General features: G+C 49.6%; 1 protein-coding gene across 1 annotated transcript in view; it reads left to right on the top strand.

The window, feature by feature from the left end:
* Nucleotides 1-18366, top strand: part of Pgbd5 (piggyBac transposable element derived 5) — a 68569-nt gene that overhangs the window by 48359 nt on the left and 1844 nt on the right. The window contains exons 2-6 of the mRNA XM_034523145.2: nt 1183-1610; nt 6876-7010; nt 12161-12341; nt 14028-14225; nt 17378-17483. Coding sequence (XP_034379036.1) covers nt 1183-1610; nt 6876-7010; nt 12161-12341; nt 14028-14225; nt 17378-17483 — 1048 coding nt within the window. The remainder of the gene's footprint in view (nt 1-1182; nt 1611-6875; nt 7011-12160; nt 12342-14027; nt 14226-17377; nt 17484-18366) is intronic.

Below are 18366 nucleotides of genomic sequence, written 5' to 3'. Positions count from 1 at the left end.
CTCTGTCTTCACACAGTTTTTTATTAAAAAAAAAACTGCCACACAGATGTAAAAGAAAGCTTGTCTGCTACGAATCAGAGCATGCTGCTTCAAGCCTGTGCAATAGAATTGCAAGTGGTAGCTCCTAGGGATCATGTAAGCATGTGCACACGAATACACACATGTGTGCACACAACTCACAGAGAAGCCTCAGCTTAGGACTTCCTGACTTTAGGGTTATCCACGAGGGGTGAGTAGGAAGCACAGTGGATTTTAAACCTGGATCTTTGCTCTGGCTAGCAGTATGTCAGATGATACTCCTGCTGAGGTCTGGAACAGTGATGCTGAGCCACGGCTCCCTGCCACCTGCCCTTGTGAGGGGAGCAGCCGACACCCACAGTTTTCTCAGACTGAATTAGAACAATCTGGTTGGGGGACACATGCATTTTCCACTTAAGATGGTTTTGGTTCATGGTGAGAATGTTATAGTAAGTTGAGTCTTGGGGGGGGGGGGGGCGCACGTGCGCGCACATGTGCAAAGAGGCTGTATCAGTCAAAATTTGTGAGGCCTGTCTGTCATTGGTGAAACTGCCTTACACTAGTCCCTTTGAATTAATCCACCAACAGTTTGAAATTATGTGGGACTACTTAGCAAAGCTTGCTCTCTACTGGCTGCAGCTGAAGCATTATGGGTACAGTTCCCCTAACCCATATGGCACATGTTGGAGAATGACAGGGGGCTGTACATATTCACTCCCTCCATGTCTCTGTCCTCAGATGAGTCCTCACTGGGTGAGCTGCATTTGCCACTGCTGTCCTACAGGGTGCATGAGGGAATGGCTTAGGTGTGATGGGTCTGGCAACAGAAGGATCAGGGCACAAGAGAGGACGGGGTGAGGACAGAAGGACAGGGTGAGGGGCCTGAACAGAACAACAGAACTTGGGTGTTGGGGGAGGTCATGTTGGGAAGGAAGGTGGGAATAATGTGTGTGTTCTGGGGGATAAGACAGGAGCATCTGAGTGGCAGGAGCCCAGGTGATGTGAGAGCTAGGAGGCCTCCATTTGGGCAAGTTGTCAGACGCAGGAGGGAAGGAAGGGAGGCTAGGCAGAGTTGTGGCCTAAGGCCCAATGCCAGGAGGCTCCTGCCCCTGTCAGGCGTTGATAGTTTTGAGCTTGAGAACTTGACCTGTCTTTGGGTTTCAGGTCCAACCAGAAAGATGCCGCCCAGCGCCAGCGCGGTGGACTTCTTCCAGCTCTTTGTCCCAGACAACGTGCTCAAGAACATGGTGGTACAGACCAACATGTATGCCAGGAAGTTCCAGGAGCGATTTGGCAGTGACGGTGCCTGGGTGGAGGTGACTCTGGCAGAGATGAAGGCCTTCCTGGGCTACGTGATCTCTACCAGTGTCTCGCACTGTGAGTCCGTACTCAGCATCTGGAGTGGAGGTTTCTATAGCAACCGGAGCCTCGCCCTCGTCATGAGCCAGGCCCGCTTTGAGAAGATCCTCAAGTACTTCCATGTTGTGGCCTTCCGTTCCAGCCAGACCACGCATGGGCTCTACAAGGTCCAGCCCTTCCTTGACTCCCTGCAGAGTGGCTTTGATGCTGCTTTCAGGCCATCTCAGACCCAGGTGAGACCATGTGTGTGCACTTGCATGTACGCATTTCCACATGCAGGTCCATGCATGCAAATGTATTTGTGTGTGTATGTGTGTGTGTCCATGCATGCAGATGTGTTTGTGTGTGTGTGTTCACACATGCATATGTGTTTGTATATGTGCATGTATATGTATACATGTGTCCTTGCACGCATATGTGTTTGCATGCCAGGTGCCATTGAACACCTGAGACTTTTGGCTCAGGACAGGATTTAGGATGCCTTTTTCTCTGTCCAGGCTTACTTTTCCCTGGTGACTTGAGCAAGTCTCTTCAAGGTCACCAGCCATACTGCTAACCTTATGAGCCAAATGTGATTGTAAGGGAGGCTAGGGGCTCGAACCCCCAGACAATTGGAATTTAACCCTTTCCTCAGAGCTACAGCACTCTCCTTTTCCCACGTTCTCCTCATCCATAGCTTTTCCTACACGAGGTTTTACACAGACTAGCCTCAGGGTCCCTGTCATGTTTGCCGAGGGGGCACTTCCTGGCTAGACACCTTCTGGACGGTGAAGGAATGACCTGGAATTGTAGTGATTGGTTTAGTCACTGGTTCTTCTTAGATGCCAAGGTCCACCTGGCCACTCTGGCCAGAACCTGAAGTCTCGTCCAGGGACAGGTAGCTCAGCACTCTGTCACAGCCCCCTGACGTCTTCCAGATATCCTTAACCTGTTCCAGAAGGCAGGGGCTCTCACATGGCTCTCAGCTCCTGACCACACTGCCTTCCACGTCCACCTTCAGTCAGTGCTGTCACAGTCTGGTGACAGAATCTCAGAACTGCTCTGTTGATCTAGCACATTGAAGAGGTGACTGATAGTTCAGAAAGTTTTGCTCCTAGGTAAGTCAGCTGAGTTTCCACTGTGGAGAGAGTCCAGTTACACAGTCACACTGTTTTTATGCTTACGACTGCCTTTTAAGAGGCTTCTGCTGGGCTCCCACTCCCAGTCTATAATGTTCTCCTATTCTGCACAACTGGAAACTTCGGGGCTTTTGTGGGGTGTTACTATGTCTCAGGTCCATGGGCTTTGGAATGCTCTACACATGGGCTCCTCCTGTTTAGAACTTTCCAGGCACCGAGTACGAGCCAGAGGTGTGGTGTGGGGGAGAGGTTGGTAAGCTCCATCCTTGCCTGGAAACTTCTCTTTCCCTCTTCCTGGAGGTCTGCCTGCAGACCAGTTGAGATGCTGTTCTTCTCCACACCCTTGTCAGAGTTGAGGGTCAGACTTACTGTGGTTCTCAGGGGTGGCCCAGAGCCTGCTGCTCTCTTGTACCACCATCATGACTCTGCCCTGAACACACAGGCGCTCACTCACAGGCATACACACACTCAGAGGCACGAGTCTGAGCATGCAACACTGGGAGCTATCATCATAGCAAGCGTTACCCTTTGCAGGTGATTTCGGAAGACACCAGAATCCACCAGCAAACACAGCAGCCATTTTTGTGTGATGTCTGCACACAGGTACAAAATGAGAGGCGTTCCTCTCGTCAAAACTGGAGCCAGACTAATCAGAGAACTCTCCCTGGAGAGGGATTATGCAAATAAGAGATGCCTGGCCTGCCATACTTGATGCCTGGCATACCCTGAGTGGCTTGTCGCACAGAGGGGACTCAGGGATGGTGCTGTGTGACAGAACTGAGTGTTCTCCCCAGAGGAGGAGGAGAGACACAGAGATTCTTGCTTGCCCTGCTGTGATGAGTTGTAGCTGTGGTTGGAGATCAGTGGAGATGGGCTCCCTGGCTCACTGAGGCAGGCTCTGTTCTTGGATGGCTGGAAACAGCAGACTCATGGTCTAGACAAGGAGATGGGCGGGGAAGAGCAGGGAGTTGGGGCCACCTTCATGCCATCTTCCCTGTTCCTAAGACTCCCTTAGATTGTCCATTTTGCTAGGTAGTTCCACATGGGGCTTTGAATGTTTCATAAGCTGCAAGGAGCCAGAGAATGTGAGGGTTTTGGCTGCAGCCCAGGCAGGCCAACTTGTCTGTTTCCAAACTGAGCAGAGTCAGGGGCTCAGACTGAAGTTCTCGGAGCAGAGTGTGCAGTGCAGTGAGGTGTGGTTCTTTAAAAAAAAAAAAAAAAGACTTTTTTTAATTTTATGTACATGAATGTTTTCCCTGCATGTATGTTAATGTGTGCACATAGATGTATGCATTGCCCGCAGATCAGGAGAGGGCATTGCGTCCCCGAGAACGTGAGTTCTACAAGGTTGTGAGCTACCACATGACTGCTGGAAACCAAACTTGATTCCTCTGCCAGAGGAGTGTCGCTAAAGCCCTGGGGCTGATGCTTTTTAAAAAAAGTAGAACTGAAGGTGCTGTTACCAAAAGCATGCTGGGCCACGAGTGCTGGGCCACGAGTGCTGGGCCACGAGTGCTGGACCACGAGTGCTGGACCACGAGTGCTGGGCCACGAGTGCTGAGACCACTGTGCAGTACCTGTGCCAGGCCATGGACTGATGATCCAGTGCCCACCCCAGGCCATGGACTGATGATCCAGTGCCCACCCCAGGCCATGGACTGATGATCCAGTGTGTCCCCCCTCCCCAGGCCATGGACTGATGGAACAGTGCCCCCCCCCCAGGCCATGGACTGATGGAACAGTGCCCACCCCAGGCCATGGACTGATGGTCCAGTGCCCCCCCAGGCCATGGACTGATGATCCAGTGCCCACCCCAGGCCATGGACTGATGGAACAGTGCCCACCCCAGGCCATGGACTGATGGAACAGTGCTCCCCCAGGCCATGGACTGATGATCCAGTGCCCACCCCAGGCTGTGGACTGATGGTCCAGTGCCCCCCCAGGCCATGGATGATGGTCCAGTGCCCACCCCAGGCCATGGACTGATGGAACAGTGCCCACCCCAGGCCATGGACTGATGGTCCAGTGCCCCCCCAGGCCATGGACTGATGATCCAGTGTGTCCCCCAGGCCATGGATGATGGTCCAGTGCCCACCCCAGGCCATGGACTGATGGAACAGTGCCCACCCCAGGCCATGGACTGATGGTCCAGTGCCCCCCCAGGCCATGGACTGATGGTCCAGTGCCCCCCCAGGCCATGGACTGATGGTCCAGTGCCCCCCCAGGCCATGGACTGATGGTCCAGTGCCCCCCCAGGCCATGGACTGATGGAACAGTGCCCACCCCAGGCCATGGACTGATGGAACAGTGCCCCCCCAGGCCATGGATGATGGTCCAGTGCCCACCCCAGGCCATGGACTGATGGAACAGTGCCCACCCCAGGCCATGGACTGATGGTCCAGTGCCCCCCCAGGCCATGGAATGATGGTCCAGTGCCCACCCCAGGCCATGGACTGATGATCCAGTGTGTCCCCCCCCCCCAGGCCATGGACTGATGGAACAGTGCCCCCCCCAGGCCATGGACTGATGGAACAGTGCCCACCCCAGGCCATGGAATGATGGTCCAGTGCCCACCCCAGGCCATGGAATGATGGTCCAGTGCCCACCCCAGGCCATGGAATGATGGTCCAGTGCCCACCCCAGGCCATGGAATGATGGTCCAGTGCCCACCCCAGGCCATGGACTGATGGTCCAGTGCCCACCCCAGGCCATGGACTGATGGAACAGTGCCCCCCCCCAGGCCATGGACTGATGGTCCAGTGCCCACCCCAGGCCATGGACTGATGGTCCAGTGCCCACCCCAGGCCATGGACTGATGGTCCAGTGCCCACCCCAGGCCATGGACTGATGGAACAGTGCCCCCCCAGGCCATGGACTGATGGTCCAGTGCCCACCCCAGGCCATGGACTGATGGAACAGTCTCCTCCCCCAGGCCATGGACTGATGGTCCAGTGCCCCCCCAGGCCATGGACTGATGATCCAGTGCCCCCCCAGGCCATGGACTGATGGAACAGTGCCCACCCCAGGCCATGGACTGATGGTCTAGTGTATCCATCCCAGGCCATGGACTGATGTGGCTTTGGGGGAAGACCTCAGGCCCTGAGCTGACTCAAACCTGCCAAGAGAGAGCCACACTTGGCCACCTCCTCTAGGAGCTTAGCCCGTTGAAGGTTTTCCCGCAGAGTCAGATACTATTTTAGATTTTCTGTGATCTCTACTAAGTCTTGTCCTTTCTTTCATGTGGACACAGAGCTCCAGTGGATGAGAACAGGGGATTATTCCAATAAGTTTTGTTTAGGAAGGAGGGAGTGATTTGAAGATCCTCAATCTAGAATATTGTGTAGTGTGGAAATTAGCGTGTATACATGTCACCTTGCTTTACTGAAGATATCCGTAATCCTGGCATAGAGCAGCAGAGGGAGTCACGGTAACGCCACAATGTCCCCAGAGGCTTCCCAAGCACCTTCGTCTGAAAAACCAACTTAGAGTCTTTTACCTTATTGTCTTGTCTTTGGAAAGGTCATAGATTCATGTTATCAAGAAGTTGACATGCCTAGCAGTTGTGATGCATACCTCTGATCCCAGCATTGGGAGGCAGAGGCAGGTTGAGCTATCTCTGTGATTTCAAGGTTAGCCTGGTCTACAGAGCAAGTTCTAGGACAGCCAGTGCTACGCAGAGGAACCCTGTCTCAAGACAAGGCAAGACAGTAAACAACAACAAAAGAAAAGTGAAGTAAGGATACTAATTGCTTAGAGGCAGGGGAGCTGGAGAGATGACTTGGTGACTAAGACTAAGAACACCTGCTCTGCTTACAGAGGAGCCAGGCTCACTTCAGAGCACCCATAATGGACAGCCCATGACCACTGTACTTCCAGTCCCTGGGTATCAGATACCTCTGGCTCTGTAGACACTTACACATGTACCCCCATACATATGTACCCCCAAACACACTCCATACGCACTGACAGGAGTTGAGCCTGGAGATCCTAGGCCAGTGATCACTGATCCGGGCCACAGCCCCAAAGACCTCGAGTGCCAGACAAACGGAGGCACCAAAGGCAGACTGGAACAATGGTTCTGAGTTTGCTGTCTTACACCAGTGGAGATTAAAGGCACACACAGTGTGAGCATTTGTAAAGTGGATAGTAAGAACCACGGCCATCTCTTCAGGAGGAACGGCCGCTGTGCATCAGGATGGAGGCGAGTGTGCCCGTGCCTCCCAGCTGAGCCCTCCCTAGAGCAGCAGTGCAGATAAAGAGACTCCAGGTCAGAGAAGTCAGGTGACTTAGTCTCGGTCACAGCCTTCTGAAGGTGTTGCTGGGAGCTGAGCTCACAACGCCCTGTGAGAACATCCCCCATCCATCCCCCTTTTCCCACAGGTGCTACATGAACCCCTGATTGACGAGGACCCTGTGTTCATTGCCACGTGCACGGAGCGAGAGCTGAGGAAGAGGAAAAAGCGGAAATTCAGCCTGTGGGTCCGCCAGTGCTCTTCCACCGGGTTCATCATCCAGGTGAGACACTGGGAAGGGGATGAGAAGTGGGGACTCTGGGATGTGCAGACACGGGGAGCTAGGGAAGATAAGGGGTGCCATGGGCCCAGGCTGCTGGGGAGTTGGTCAGTTCACTGTCTTCTGACTGACACACTAGTTGGTCAGTTTACTGTCTTCTGACTGGCACACTAGTCAGTTCAGTGTCTTCTGACTGGCACACTAGTCAGTTCACTGTCTTCTGACTGGCACACTCATCCCCAGCGTACAAGCAGAGGCCAGTGCGCTCTCACTTAGCCTCCTGGGGGATAGCTGGTCCTTGGAAAGCGCACAATTATACCTGACTCCTCCCCTGTAATGTAGGGGTCTTGACATGATATCAGAACCTAGGGTGCCAGACACTCAGAGGCACCAAAGATGGGCTGGGATAGTGGCTCTGGGTTTGTCTCGAGCTGATGAAGATTAAAGATACAGAGATCTGGAGAATGTAATATAGAACCGAGCCTTATTACGGAGAATTAGGGAACGGCAAGAGATTGAAGAATAAGAAAGAGAAGCTCCTTAGAGTCGGAGTAAAATGCCATCAGACTTCCTTGTCTAGGGTTCTTAGAGGGCAATGGCAGAGGCTAGACCATGGCTGAAGTAATTCCTTTGAGATCGGCTAGTTCTCTTGACTGTCATGGGCCAAGCCAATGGTGAGCCCACATGCTCCATGCATGTCCCCCCAGCCCACATGTGGAGATTATCATGTGTTGTTCAGGCCATTAGGGGTGACTGGAGTCCCATTCTGTCCGTGTCTGGGATGTGTTCACTAACAACATGCTGACCTTGATGGCCTGCTAGTAGCCGGCTGTGTTGCTGAGACACCTTCAGCAGGTGTCTCAAGGGCTGTTATGGACACTGTTCTCTCTCCTGGTCACATTTACATGGCCCAGTTCACAGTTCTCCCCAAGTTCCAGTCCTGCAATTAATTCATTGCCATCTGAAAATGTCACGCAAAACACTCCAGAAATAACCAGTTCTTAAGTTCTGTGTCCTTCTTGAATATGGAGATGAAATCTGGAGTCCACCCTGAGAAGTGAGTCGTCCTTTGCTGGACGTATGTGCTCCGTACACCCCACCGACCGACCCATAAGTCACCAGATCAGCTTTGACAGTGCTTCTGCCCAAAGTGAGCCATAGGTCTTTTACAGTGGCCCCCAAATGAGAGAGCGATGCTGACTGCTCACATTTGTCAAAAATGTACAGCAGAACACATCTTCTAAACAGGAGGTAAAAATGGTGGCCCTGCTAAGATCTATCCTGCAGAGGAATCTACCTGTGGAGCTGTGGAGAACGGAGGTTTGGGCTCATGTTGTCATATCTCAACCTGCAAACATTGTGGCCACAGCATGTGACAGGACAGGGAATATACGGTGTCTGCTGGGGGTTCTGCGGCATCCGTCCCAGGATAGTGGTGATGACTGAAAGGAAAAATTTCTTCTGGGCGCTAGGGATGCAGCGTGGGAAAGTGCTCTCATAGCGCCCACAGAGCCCTGTATTTGATCTCCAGCACCGCATAGCCTGGTTCATCCCTGTTCTGCCAGCACTTAGGAGGAGACATGAGGGTCAGAAGCTCATGGCCATCCTCTGCTGTATAATAAGATCAAGGCCAGCTGCCACACATGAAACCCTTTCTAGAAAGATAAACATTAGGAAAAATGAAAACGCGGTTCTGGGTGCCCGACATCACAATGACCCCTAGGCTGCATGCAGCAAGCCGTCCTTATGGACCAGGAAAGCAGAGCCCCAGGCAGGTCGTCTGCTTGCTCACAGTTACACAGGCCGTGAGTGAGACAGCCATGCCTCCACTCTAACCCCTCAACCCTTGTGTCTTCGGTATCTCTTATGAAGGGATGCATGTAAGCCTCAGGGCACACTAGCGTGGTTAGGCACCTCCACCATCCTTTGTGCTGCTTGGCCATGGCGACCTCATGTAATCATCTCTGGCTCCTCACATAGCTGCTGATGAGATTCACCAGTTTTATGTCCCCAGATGCGTTCTGCAGTGGCAGCAGGGAACCCCAGTCCTGTCCTATTCTGAAGGAGAGACAGTAATGCCAGGGAACAGCCAGTGAGTATGATGGGGACTTCTGGCTCATTTTTCCAGAGGCCCCAGTGCACCAGACAGACCCCAGTGAGCACGTGTCACCTCCTGTATCTCTGTGGCCTCAGTGTCCATCACAGGTCACCACAGCGCAGTGGCTCTCGTGTGTTTTGAAGGAATCAGAAGAGAAACAGCAGGAATGTTGAGTTCCGGGCTAGCCTGGGCTACAGAGTGACACTGTTATCTCCAAACAGCAAGTATAGAGGGTCTGTGAGATGGCTCAGTGGGGGCTTTCTGCCAAGCCTGATAATCTGAGTTTGATCCCTGGGACCCACATGGTGGAAGGAGAGAACTAATTCCCCCATCTCGTCCCCTGACTCACACACACTTACTTGATACACAGTGGCATGTTCATATATAGGCATGCATACGTACACATACACACAGATGCACACAATAAAAAATGAATAAATATATATTTTAATGTATAGAACTTATTATTGTGTAGCAGTGAGTTCTTCTCACTTGGGAGTCTCTGGATGCCTCTGGTGCTACTTGCGGATTTTATGATAGGGAGAAGGCTCTGGCTAGGCAGAAGTCCATGTTATACTGTTCACACCTTGAGAAGGAACTAACATCACACAGTGTTTACACTTTGAGAAGGAGCAAGTCCCTAGAATGCATGGGCTTGCCCATGTGGGCAAAGTGCTGAGCCATTTCAGATGGTCTTGAAATTGTGTTCCAAGCCAATGGCAAACTCTGAGCTGCCTATTGCTGGTGTTTGGGAAACTCTCCAGTCCCAGGAGAGCAAGACCCTGGCCTAACTTTGAGTCCTGGTCATCTCCAGACCTGCGAAGAAGGTAGTCCACACCAATGACCACAAACTCGTGTCCTAGAACACACCAGGTTCCAGCAGCACGTACCGGTGCTGGTGGAGAAGGGCTTTTATAATTAGTGTCTCTTCCTAACTCGATTTTACATTCAGCAACCGCCTCCCAATCCCAGAATATCCATAATTCAGTATATGCTTTGTGTTTTTAAAATTCATTTGCTTTCATTTTATGTATAGGATATTTTGCCCATTTGAGTGTATGTGCACCATGTGTGTGCTTGTGCACCATGTGAGAGCCTGTGTGTGCTTGTGTGCACCATGTGTGTGCCTGGTTCCTGTGCAGGCAGAAGAGGGCATAGGATCTCCTGGGACTGGATTACAGACCACTGTGAGTCGTCATGTGAATACTGGGACCAAACCCAAGAGCAGCCTGTGCTCTAAGCCATGGAGACATCTTTCCGGCCCTAGTAAATGCTCATTGTTCTCCATCTTAGTTACTTTTCTTGCCACTAAAACCAAACACAGGACAAGAGGCAACCTAGGAAAGCTTTCTACTAGTTCAAGACCGAGGCAGACACAGAGGAAGCAGAAGCAGCTCATGCCTGTGGCAGAGGGGGAGGTGGCTGGTTACATTGTATCAACAGTCAGGAAGCAGCGCGCAACAGGAAAGAAAGACCAGGATGCTACCCTCAAGGCCAGAGTACCCCATCCACCAGGAAGGCCCCACCTCCAAAAGGTTCCCCAGTTTCTCCAAACAGTATCACCAGCCGGGACCAAATGTCTAAACACAAACGTGGAGAATATTTCGTATGCTCGCCATAACCTGCAGAAACAGCCCTTTGAGTATGCAGCCAACATATCTATATATGCCATGCTGACTGAAGCTAAGGGGGTAGAGACACAGATAGCCCTCATGGCTCCCAGAGACTGATCGACACACGCCGTCCTACAACCTAATTGCCCCAGGAGGTTCTTGAGCACTACACAGAAGCACACGAGCTGATGTTTTGACTTCAGCCTCATGGGGCCTGAACACAAGAGCTGATTGCGCCATATGCAGTCTCCCATCCTATACTGTGTATGGCGTGTGTGTGGCGGGGAGGGCGGTCAACGGGTACGTCTGTGGTACATGCAGTAATTTTAAAAATCCCTGGAGTACAGTGCTTCTAAAGCCGAGTGTGTATGTGTGTAGAGTCCAATAACATGTTCAGGTGCACATTACAGAAGATCCATGGAGGGCCACAACCCACCAGCTTCCCAGACATTGCTGAACCCGGTGACTCTGTTGTCTGGCACCACTTCCCAGTGAAGTATCACCCGTTCTGTTGAAGACTTTGTTGCTAAGTCACATCTCTGTGCATTGACCTGAACACAGAGTCATGCCTTCATGGTTTCTGTTCTTACGGACACCGGTGCTTGGTAGGTGAGCTTCCAAACTTATCAAACAGGATGGGTCCTGGCATAGTAGCCGGGTCTTCCATATGCTCCTTCTGCGAGTGTCTCAGAGAGTACCATTGGTATCCCAGCTCCTACGAGTTCTAGCATGTCAGATTGCTCTAATGTCAGCTTGTTCTGCAGGACAGGACAGGCATAGGAACACGATAGGTGCCGGTGGGCATCTGTCTACAGAAGTATGAACATTCTCCAGAATTTCTACTCTCCTTAGGAGAGACACGTCAGCGCCCTATATGCAGATCTTGTCTGTACTTGAATCCAGCCGCTTTCCCACATACAAGGCTTTGGTGGTAATTATGGAGCTGGTATGAATTCTGTGTTAGGGACTGGGCCAAGCTCCGTATGGCCCTTGGGATGTGTCTGACCTCTGTTGCCTCTCTGGTACAGTGAGACAGACAAGGCCTGTCTTACCTGTCTTTGGACAGACTAGTCATTTGCCCAGTGCGTGACACCCATATAATAGTATACCTAGCCTTTGAGGCTTTTGCTTCTCTCTGTGTATGTGTGCGATTCTTATTTATGTTTGGGGACTTAGGAGCAGGTTTGCATTAAATTTGACTGCCAGTTTCACCATCTGTAACCATTCCTCTCCCGCCGGACTCTTGCAGACAGATGCCTCCAGGCTAAACCAAGAGCCACTCAGGTTTGGGGTAGCCATGGTGGTGACCTAGGACTGTCCGAGGCTCATGACATAATGGGGTGGGAGGTTTCCCTGTGTTCTCTGACCCTATGTTTTCTACAGCCTCGGGCTGTGGTCTGTATTGCCCTTGGCACTCTGACCCCTCCACCTTTCTGTTCAAGATCTATGTCCACCTAAAGGAAGGCGGTGGCCCAGATGGCCTGGATGCTCTGAAGAACAAGCCACAGCTGCACAGCATGGTGGCCCGGAGCCTGTGCAGGAACGCGGCCGGGAAGAACTATATCATCTTCACAGGGCCCAGCATCACCAGCCTCAATCTGTTTGAAGAATTTGAGAAGCAAGGTTTGTCCAGAGGCCATCCCAGCATGGCCAGCTCCTTGAGGGTGGGGAGTGACCAGAGGGTGAGGGGGGTAGGAGCAGCGGCTAACACAGATTGCTTAAATGTCTCGGCTGCCCTGTATGTCTGGGTTCTGGTGCTCTCGTGGTGTGTGAGTCCTGGGCTCACTGTCAGGTGACAGCATTGGCACAGAGCCCTGACAGTCTTTTGGGCATTCTTTTGTGTGTCCTTTGTTGTGTGGTTCTGGCCATAAATGGCTTGGAGGAAAAGTTCCTAGTAAAAAAGTGGGGCTAGAAGGTACCAGAGTCATCCTCCATAGCTGGTGAGTCTCCTTCCCATCTGACAGAGACACACGTGGTCAGGAACAATCGTACAGGCCTCCGAAAGGTCCTAGGCTCCTGGAGCAAGAGGCTGCTTGTTCTTTGCAGACTGGATAAGCCTCCCATGAGTTTGGCAGATGTTAGATGTAAAAAATGAAGACCTAAGTGCCAAGCTGTGCCTGGGGACAGCTGAGAAAGCATCACTCTTAGAAGCTACTAGAATTGAGGCATTCTGCTCTGCAACACAGTGAATGTCAGGCCTTAAAACTGAACCCTCTTGTATTGTGGAGTGACAGGTAGCTTACATCCTGGGCCTTGGAAGCCGGGTTGAAGTGAGGGAGCAGGCAGCCCCGGCTAGCCAGCGTTGCAGTCTAGGTAAGGATGACCCTCAGCACTGGGTGGTGCCAGCAGATTCAGCCTGTTTGTGGCAAGAACCTAGCAAGAGATCAGACTAAGGAGGGAAATGGAAGCTGCAGGACATGCTCCTGGGACACATGACACAGCTGCTTTGAAGGAGGTCTCCATGAAGCACAGTGGGGGGCTGGCCTGCTGCCTGAGCAGACCTATGGTGTGTGGAGGCATGTCTATAGAAGTGTAACCCTTGATGGTGTGAGCATATGTATGTGAGGGTCCACCTCTTGAATTGTGTATGTGTGTGTGTGTGTGTGTGTGTGTGTGTCCCCAATGCCAGATGTACAGAGCCACATGAGTGTTGGACATGGCCTAGGCCACTGGGGTGCCTTCCCCAGGAGTTAAGAGAGTTGATTCTAGGATCCCAAGGGAAAGATTCAGCAAGCTAGGAGATAGAAAGAGAACCCCTGACTGGAAGAGAGTAACTGGATAGGACATTTTGCTTTTTTCTAAGGTTAAGTAATATAAAAATGATATCACTATGAGTTTTTAGAAGCATCTAGAGCCACTTAGCTCTTTGCAGTAGAATACCATGTGCCTTGTCTACAGTGACAAGAGTCCCAAGAGCTGACAGGGGTGTCCATCCTGAGGTCTCTGGCTGCATTGTTGGGCACAGCCACATTATCCTTAGCTCAGCTATGACCCGGGGGCCTTCCCTCCGCATCTCCTTCCTCTCCTGTAATGTGACACCCTGGCAAATTCCGTTTACTGAAGCGGATGGGATGGTATGCCCCACAGTGCCAACCAAGGGCCCTGTTGATAAGGGTCATATTGTCGCATTGATCCATTATTTGCATCAGGTATGGCCTTAGTGACCTTCAGGTGTGCTCTTGTAGAGGGATGGGGAGGCAGAGAGGAAAGGCCTCGGCAGCTGCCTCTGAGGGCTCTGCTCTCCTTCCCGGTCGTGAGTTGGGGCACCCTGACAGTGGCACATGTGAGACTTTGCCTCTTTCCTTCCAGGGATCTACTGCTGTGGCCTCCTCAGCTCCAGGAAGAGTGACTGCACAGGTCTCCCTCCATCCATGCTGACCAACCCTGCCATCCCACTTGCCAGAGGCCAGCACCAGATCAGGACAAAGGGCAACATGTCTCTGATCTGCTGGTACAACAAGGGGCACTTCCGTTTCCTGACCAACGCCTACTCCCCTGTGCAGCAAGGTAAGTAGGGAGTGTGAGCGTGGGTATGGGCAATGGGGTGCACCCAGGGCACACGCATGGAGGACCCTCATGCTGTCTGTGCCCCTAGTAGTTGGTTGTGCTGTCCTGGCAAGGGGCAGGCTCTTAGCTTGCTTTGCCAGGCTGGGGAGGCAGGGTTGATTGACAAGCGGCTTGGCCTCACCTGCTTGTTAGGGTGTGATGGTTCTATTGTTTAGGGCTAAGGTAATGGGCTACATTGTGGGTGCAATTTGTGGGTCGTTTTATCATCTCTGACTCCTGGAAGCAAAGCGCCTGTGTGATCCTGGCTGCCAGGCAGCTCGATGTTTCCCCCGCTAATTCTCCAGAGATTTAAAATCAATGCAGAGTAGAGGGACTTAATTGGCCCAGAGTCTGTATTTAAAGAAACTGACAGTTAAGACTGCGTTAAGCCGTCGAGACAAAAATTGAGAGGATTGCAAAAGAATCCAGAGTGGTATGCACATGAACGGCTAGTATTCCTGTGTGCACACTGGGTGTGTGACATGCATGCTCCTGTGGTGTACCATGTGTGTGATGTGTGTGTGTTTGTGTGTGTATAGTGTATACACATACTGTGTGTGTTATATATATGTGTGTATGTGTGTATACATACCATTATAGCATGTGTGTATACATACCGTGTGTGTGTATATATACATGTGTATATATATACCACTATATAGTGTGTGTGTATATATAGTGTATACACATACCATGTGTGTATATATATATATATGTGTGTGTGTATACATACCATTATAGTGTGTGTGTATGTATATATATATACATACTATATAGTGTGTGTGTATATATATATATATACATACTATATAGTGTGTGTGTATATATATATATATATACATACTATATAGTGTGTGTGTATATATATATACATATAGTGTGTGTGTATATATATATATACATACTATATAGTGTGTGTGTATATATATATACATACTATATAGTGTGTGTGTATATATATATACATACTATATAGTGTGTGTGTATATATATATACATACTATATAGTGTGTGTGTATATATATATATATACATACTATATAGTGTGTGTGTATATATATATATATACATACTATATAGTGTGTGTGTATATATATACATACTATATAGTGTGTGTGTATATATATATACATACTATATAGTGTGTGTGTATATATATATATATACATACTATATAGTGTGTGTGTATATATATATATATACATACTATATAGTGTGTGTGTATATATATATACATACTATATAGTGTGTGTGTATATATATATATATACATACTATATAGTGTGTGTGTATATATATATATATACATACTATATAGTGTGTGTGTATATATATATATACATACTATATAGTGTGTGTGTATATATATATACATATAGTGTGTGTGTATATATATATACATACTATATAGTGTGTGTGTATATATATATACATACTATATAGTGTGTGTGTATATATATATATACATACTATATAGTGTGTGTGTATATATATATATATACATACTATATAGTGTGTGTGTATATATATACATACTATATAGTGTGTGTGTATATATATATACATACTATATAGTGTGTGTGTATATATATATACATACTATATAGTGTGTGTGTATATATATATATACATACTATATAGTGTGTGTGTATATATATATATACATACTATATAGTGTGTGTGTATATATATATATATATACATACTATATAGTGTGTGTGTATATATATATATACATACTATATAGTGTGTGTATATATATATACATACTATATAGTGTGTGTGTATATATATATACATACTATATAGTGTGTGTGTATATATATATATACATACTATATAGTGTGTGTGTATATATATATACATACTATATAGTGTGTGTGTATATATATATATACATACTATATAGTGTGTGTGTATATATATATATGTGTGTGTATACATACCATTATAGTGTGTGTGTATGTATATATGTATGCACATACCATGTATGAATATATATATACCACTATATAGTGTGTGTGTGTGTGTATATATATATAGTGTATACACATACCATGTGTGTATTTATATATACATGTGTATATATATACCACTATATACTGTGTGTATGTATATATAGAGAGCGTGTATATACATACCATGTGTGTGCTTATATATATGTGTGTATATATATATACATACTATATAGTGTGTATAGTGTATACACATACCATGTGTATGTTGATATATGTATATATATATGTGTATATATATACACCACTATACCACTATATATTATATATATACATATATATATTATGTGTCTATATATGCATATATATACATATATATGTTACACTATATATAGATAGTTGTACAGTGTATGTATGGTCATGTTACATGTGTGGTCCGCATGTGCTTCTGTGGTACAGTGTGCATATGTATTTTATGTTCTCTGCGTGGTGTATGCCTCTGTAGTGTGACATAAAGCTAGCCGGCACAGTGGGAAACCCTATGTCCAGGTGCACACCGTGCTGGGAAGGACACTTCCATCTTTGTTCCTGTAGCCGCAGAGGGTAGCCAGACAGCGCACAAGCAGGCCAGAGCTCAGACAGCATCCATTGGTGCAATAAAATGGCGAGGTCTCGTGGGTGTCCTTTTGGTTCCCGGGCTCTGCTGGTTGTGAGTTGTGCTGTGACCCTGGAGGCGTGTTGGCGAGGAGAGGCCCTTGAGAGGTGTGAGGGCGTCGGGCCAAGTGTGGAAGGGCTGGCCTTGTTCCTCTGTGACATGATCCCCGAGAAACTGCCACAGTTGCCCCATCCCAGCAGCCCTTGAGCTAGTCAACCAGTATGGGGAGGAATAGAGAAGCCTCCTTCCCCTCAGTTCTCCTCAGGCCTGTCCCGGTAGCATCTACAGATGCCTCTTAAGAGTCGCCTGTGGCTGTCATTGTCCCTGTGCCCATGAAGCTACCGAGAGTCAGATGACTGTGCACTTGACTGCCTCCAATGCCTCCTCACGCCCACCGCTCTGCTGAAGCACGTGATGGGCCGGGCTGGTCCAGTTCCCGACCACGCCCCACCCCCAGGAACTGGGCAGCCTGGATCGGGACTGAGCTCCTGTCTCTCCCACAGGCGTCATCATCAAGCGGAGGAGTGGGGAAATCCCCTGCCCTCTGGCCGTGGAGGCCTTTGCTGCTCACCTCAGCTACATCTGCAGATACGACGACAAATACAGCAAGTGAGTGCGTGGGCAGCCGTTGGGTGCGTGGGCGGCTGGTGTGCATGGCCAGCCCGTGTACGCGGGAGTGGCATCGGGTGCGTGGGCAGCTGGTAGGTGCGTGGGTGGCTGGTGTTCGTGGGAGTGACATCGGGTGTGTGGGCAGCCAGTGTGCATGGGGGGTGACATTAGGTGCGTGGGCAGTCGGTGTGTATGCGGGTGGCATGGGGGGTAGGGAGGACGACAACACAGGCACAGTGGTGTGTAGGGAGGGTAGTGTTGTCCCACACATAGTGAAGAACATAAATACGTAGTATCAGGACCCACAAGGTAGTCAGACCCCGGCCCTCATCTTGGCGCCAGGTGGCCAATACACCCATCTCCTCAAGAGATCCCTGAGCTCCACTCACACCCCAGGCCTCCAGCTCCACCTGAGGTACCCGCCACTGCTCATACCCCATTGGTGGGCATCTTGGCATGTAGTTCAGCCTTTATCTTATCTAGGTTTTGTCCATCCTATGCTGGACACCCTGGCGTTCTTCAGCTACGATGTGGCCAAGATGTGGAGACAAACAGGACAAGTGAATCCTAAAATGAGGTTCTGTGTGTAATAGTGTCCTCAGGGTCAGTCCCAGGGCCCCGAGTCTTCCCTGAGGAAGGACAAATGGATAAAGGGGACAGGAGAGAACACATCACGAGGCCTGGAACTGAGGGACTGAGCACTTAGGCATGGATGGGCCTGGAGAAGGGCTTTGAGAAGACAGGTGCTGGGGGAATGGGGGCAGGGCCTGTCATAGCCCCGCCCCTGAGCCCCGCCCACAGCTCATTCCAGTGCATCCACCAGAAGGGAGCCTGCAGATACTGTGGCTTGATGCTCAACCTCTAGGCTCCTCTCCCCTGCAAA

Source organism: Arvicanthis niloticus, chromosome 18, assembly GCF_011762505.2.
Source record: "Arvicanthis niloticus isolate mArvNil1 chromosome 18, mArvNil1.pat.X, whole genome shotgun sequence".
Lineage (NCBI taxonomy): Eukaryota > Metazoa > Chordata > Mammalia > Rodentia > Muridae > Arvicanthis > Arvicanthis niloticus.
This window is presented reverse-complemented; position numbering and strand designations above follow the sequence as displayed.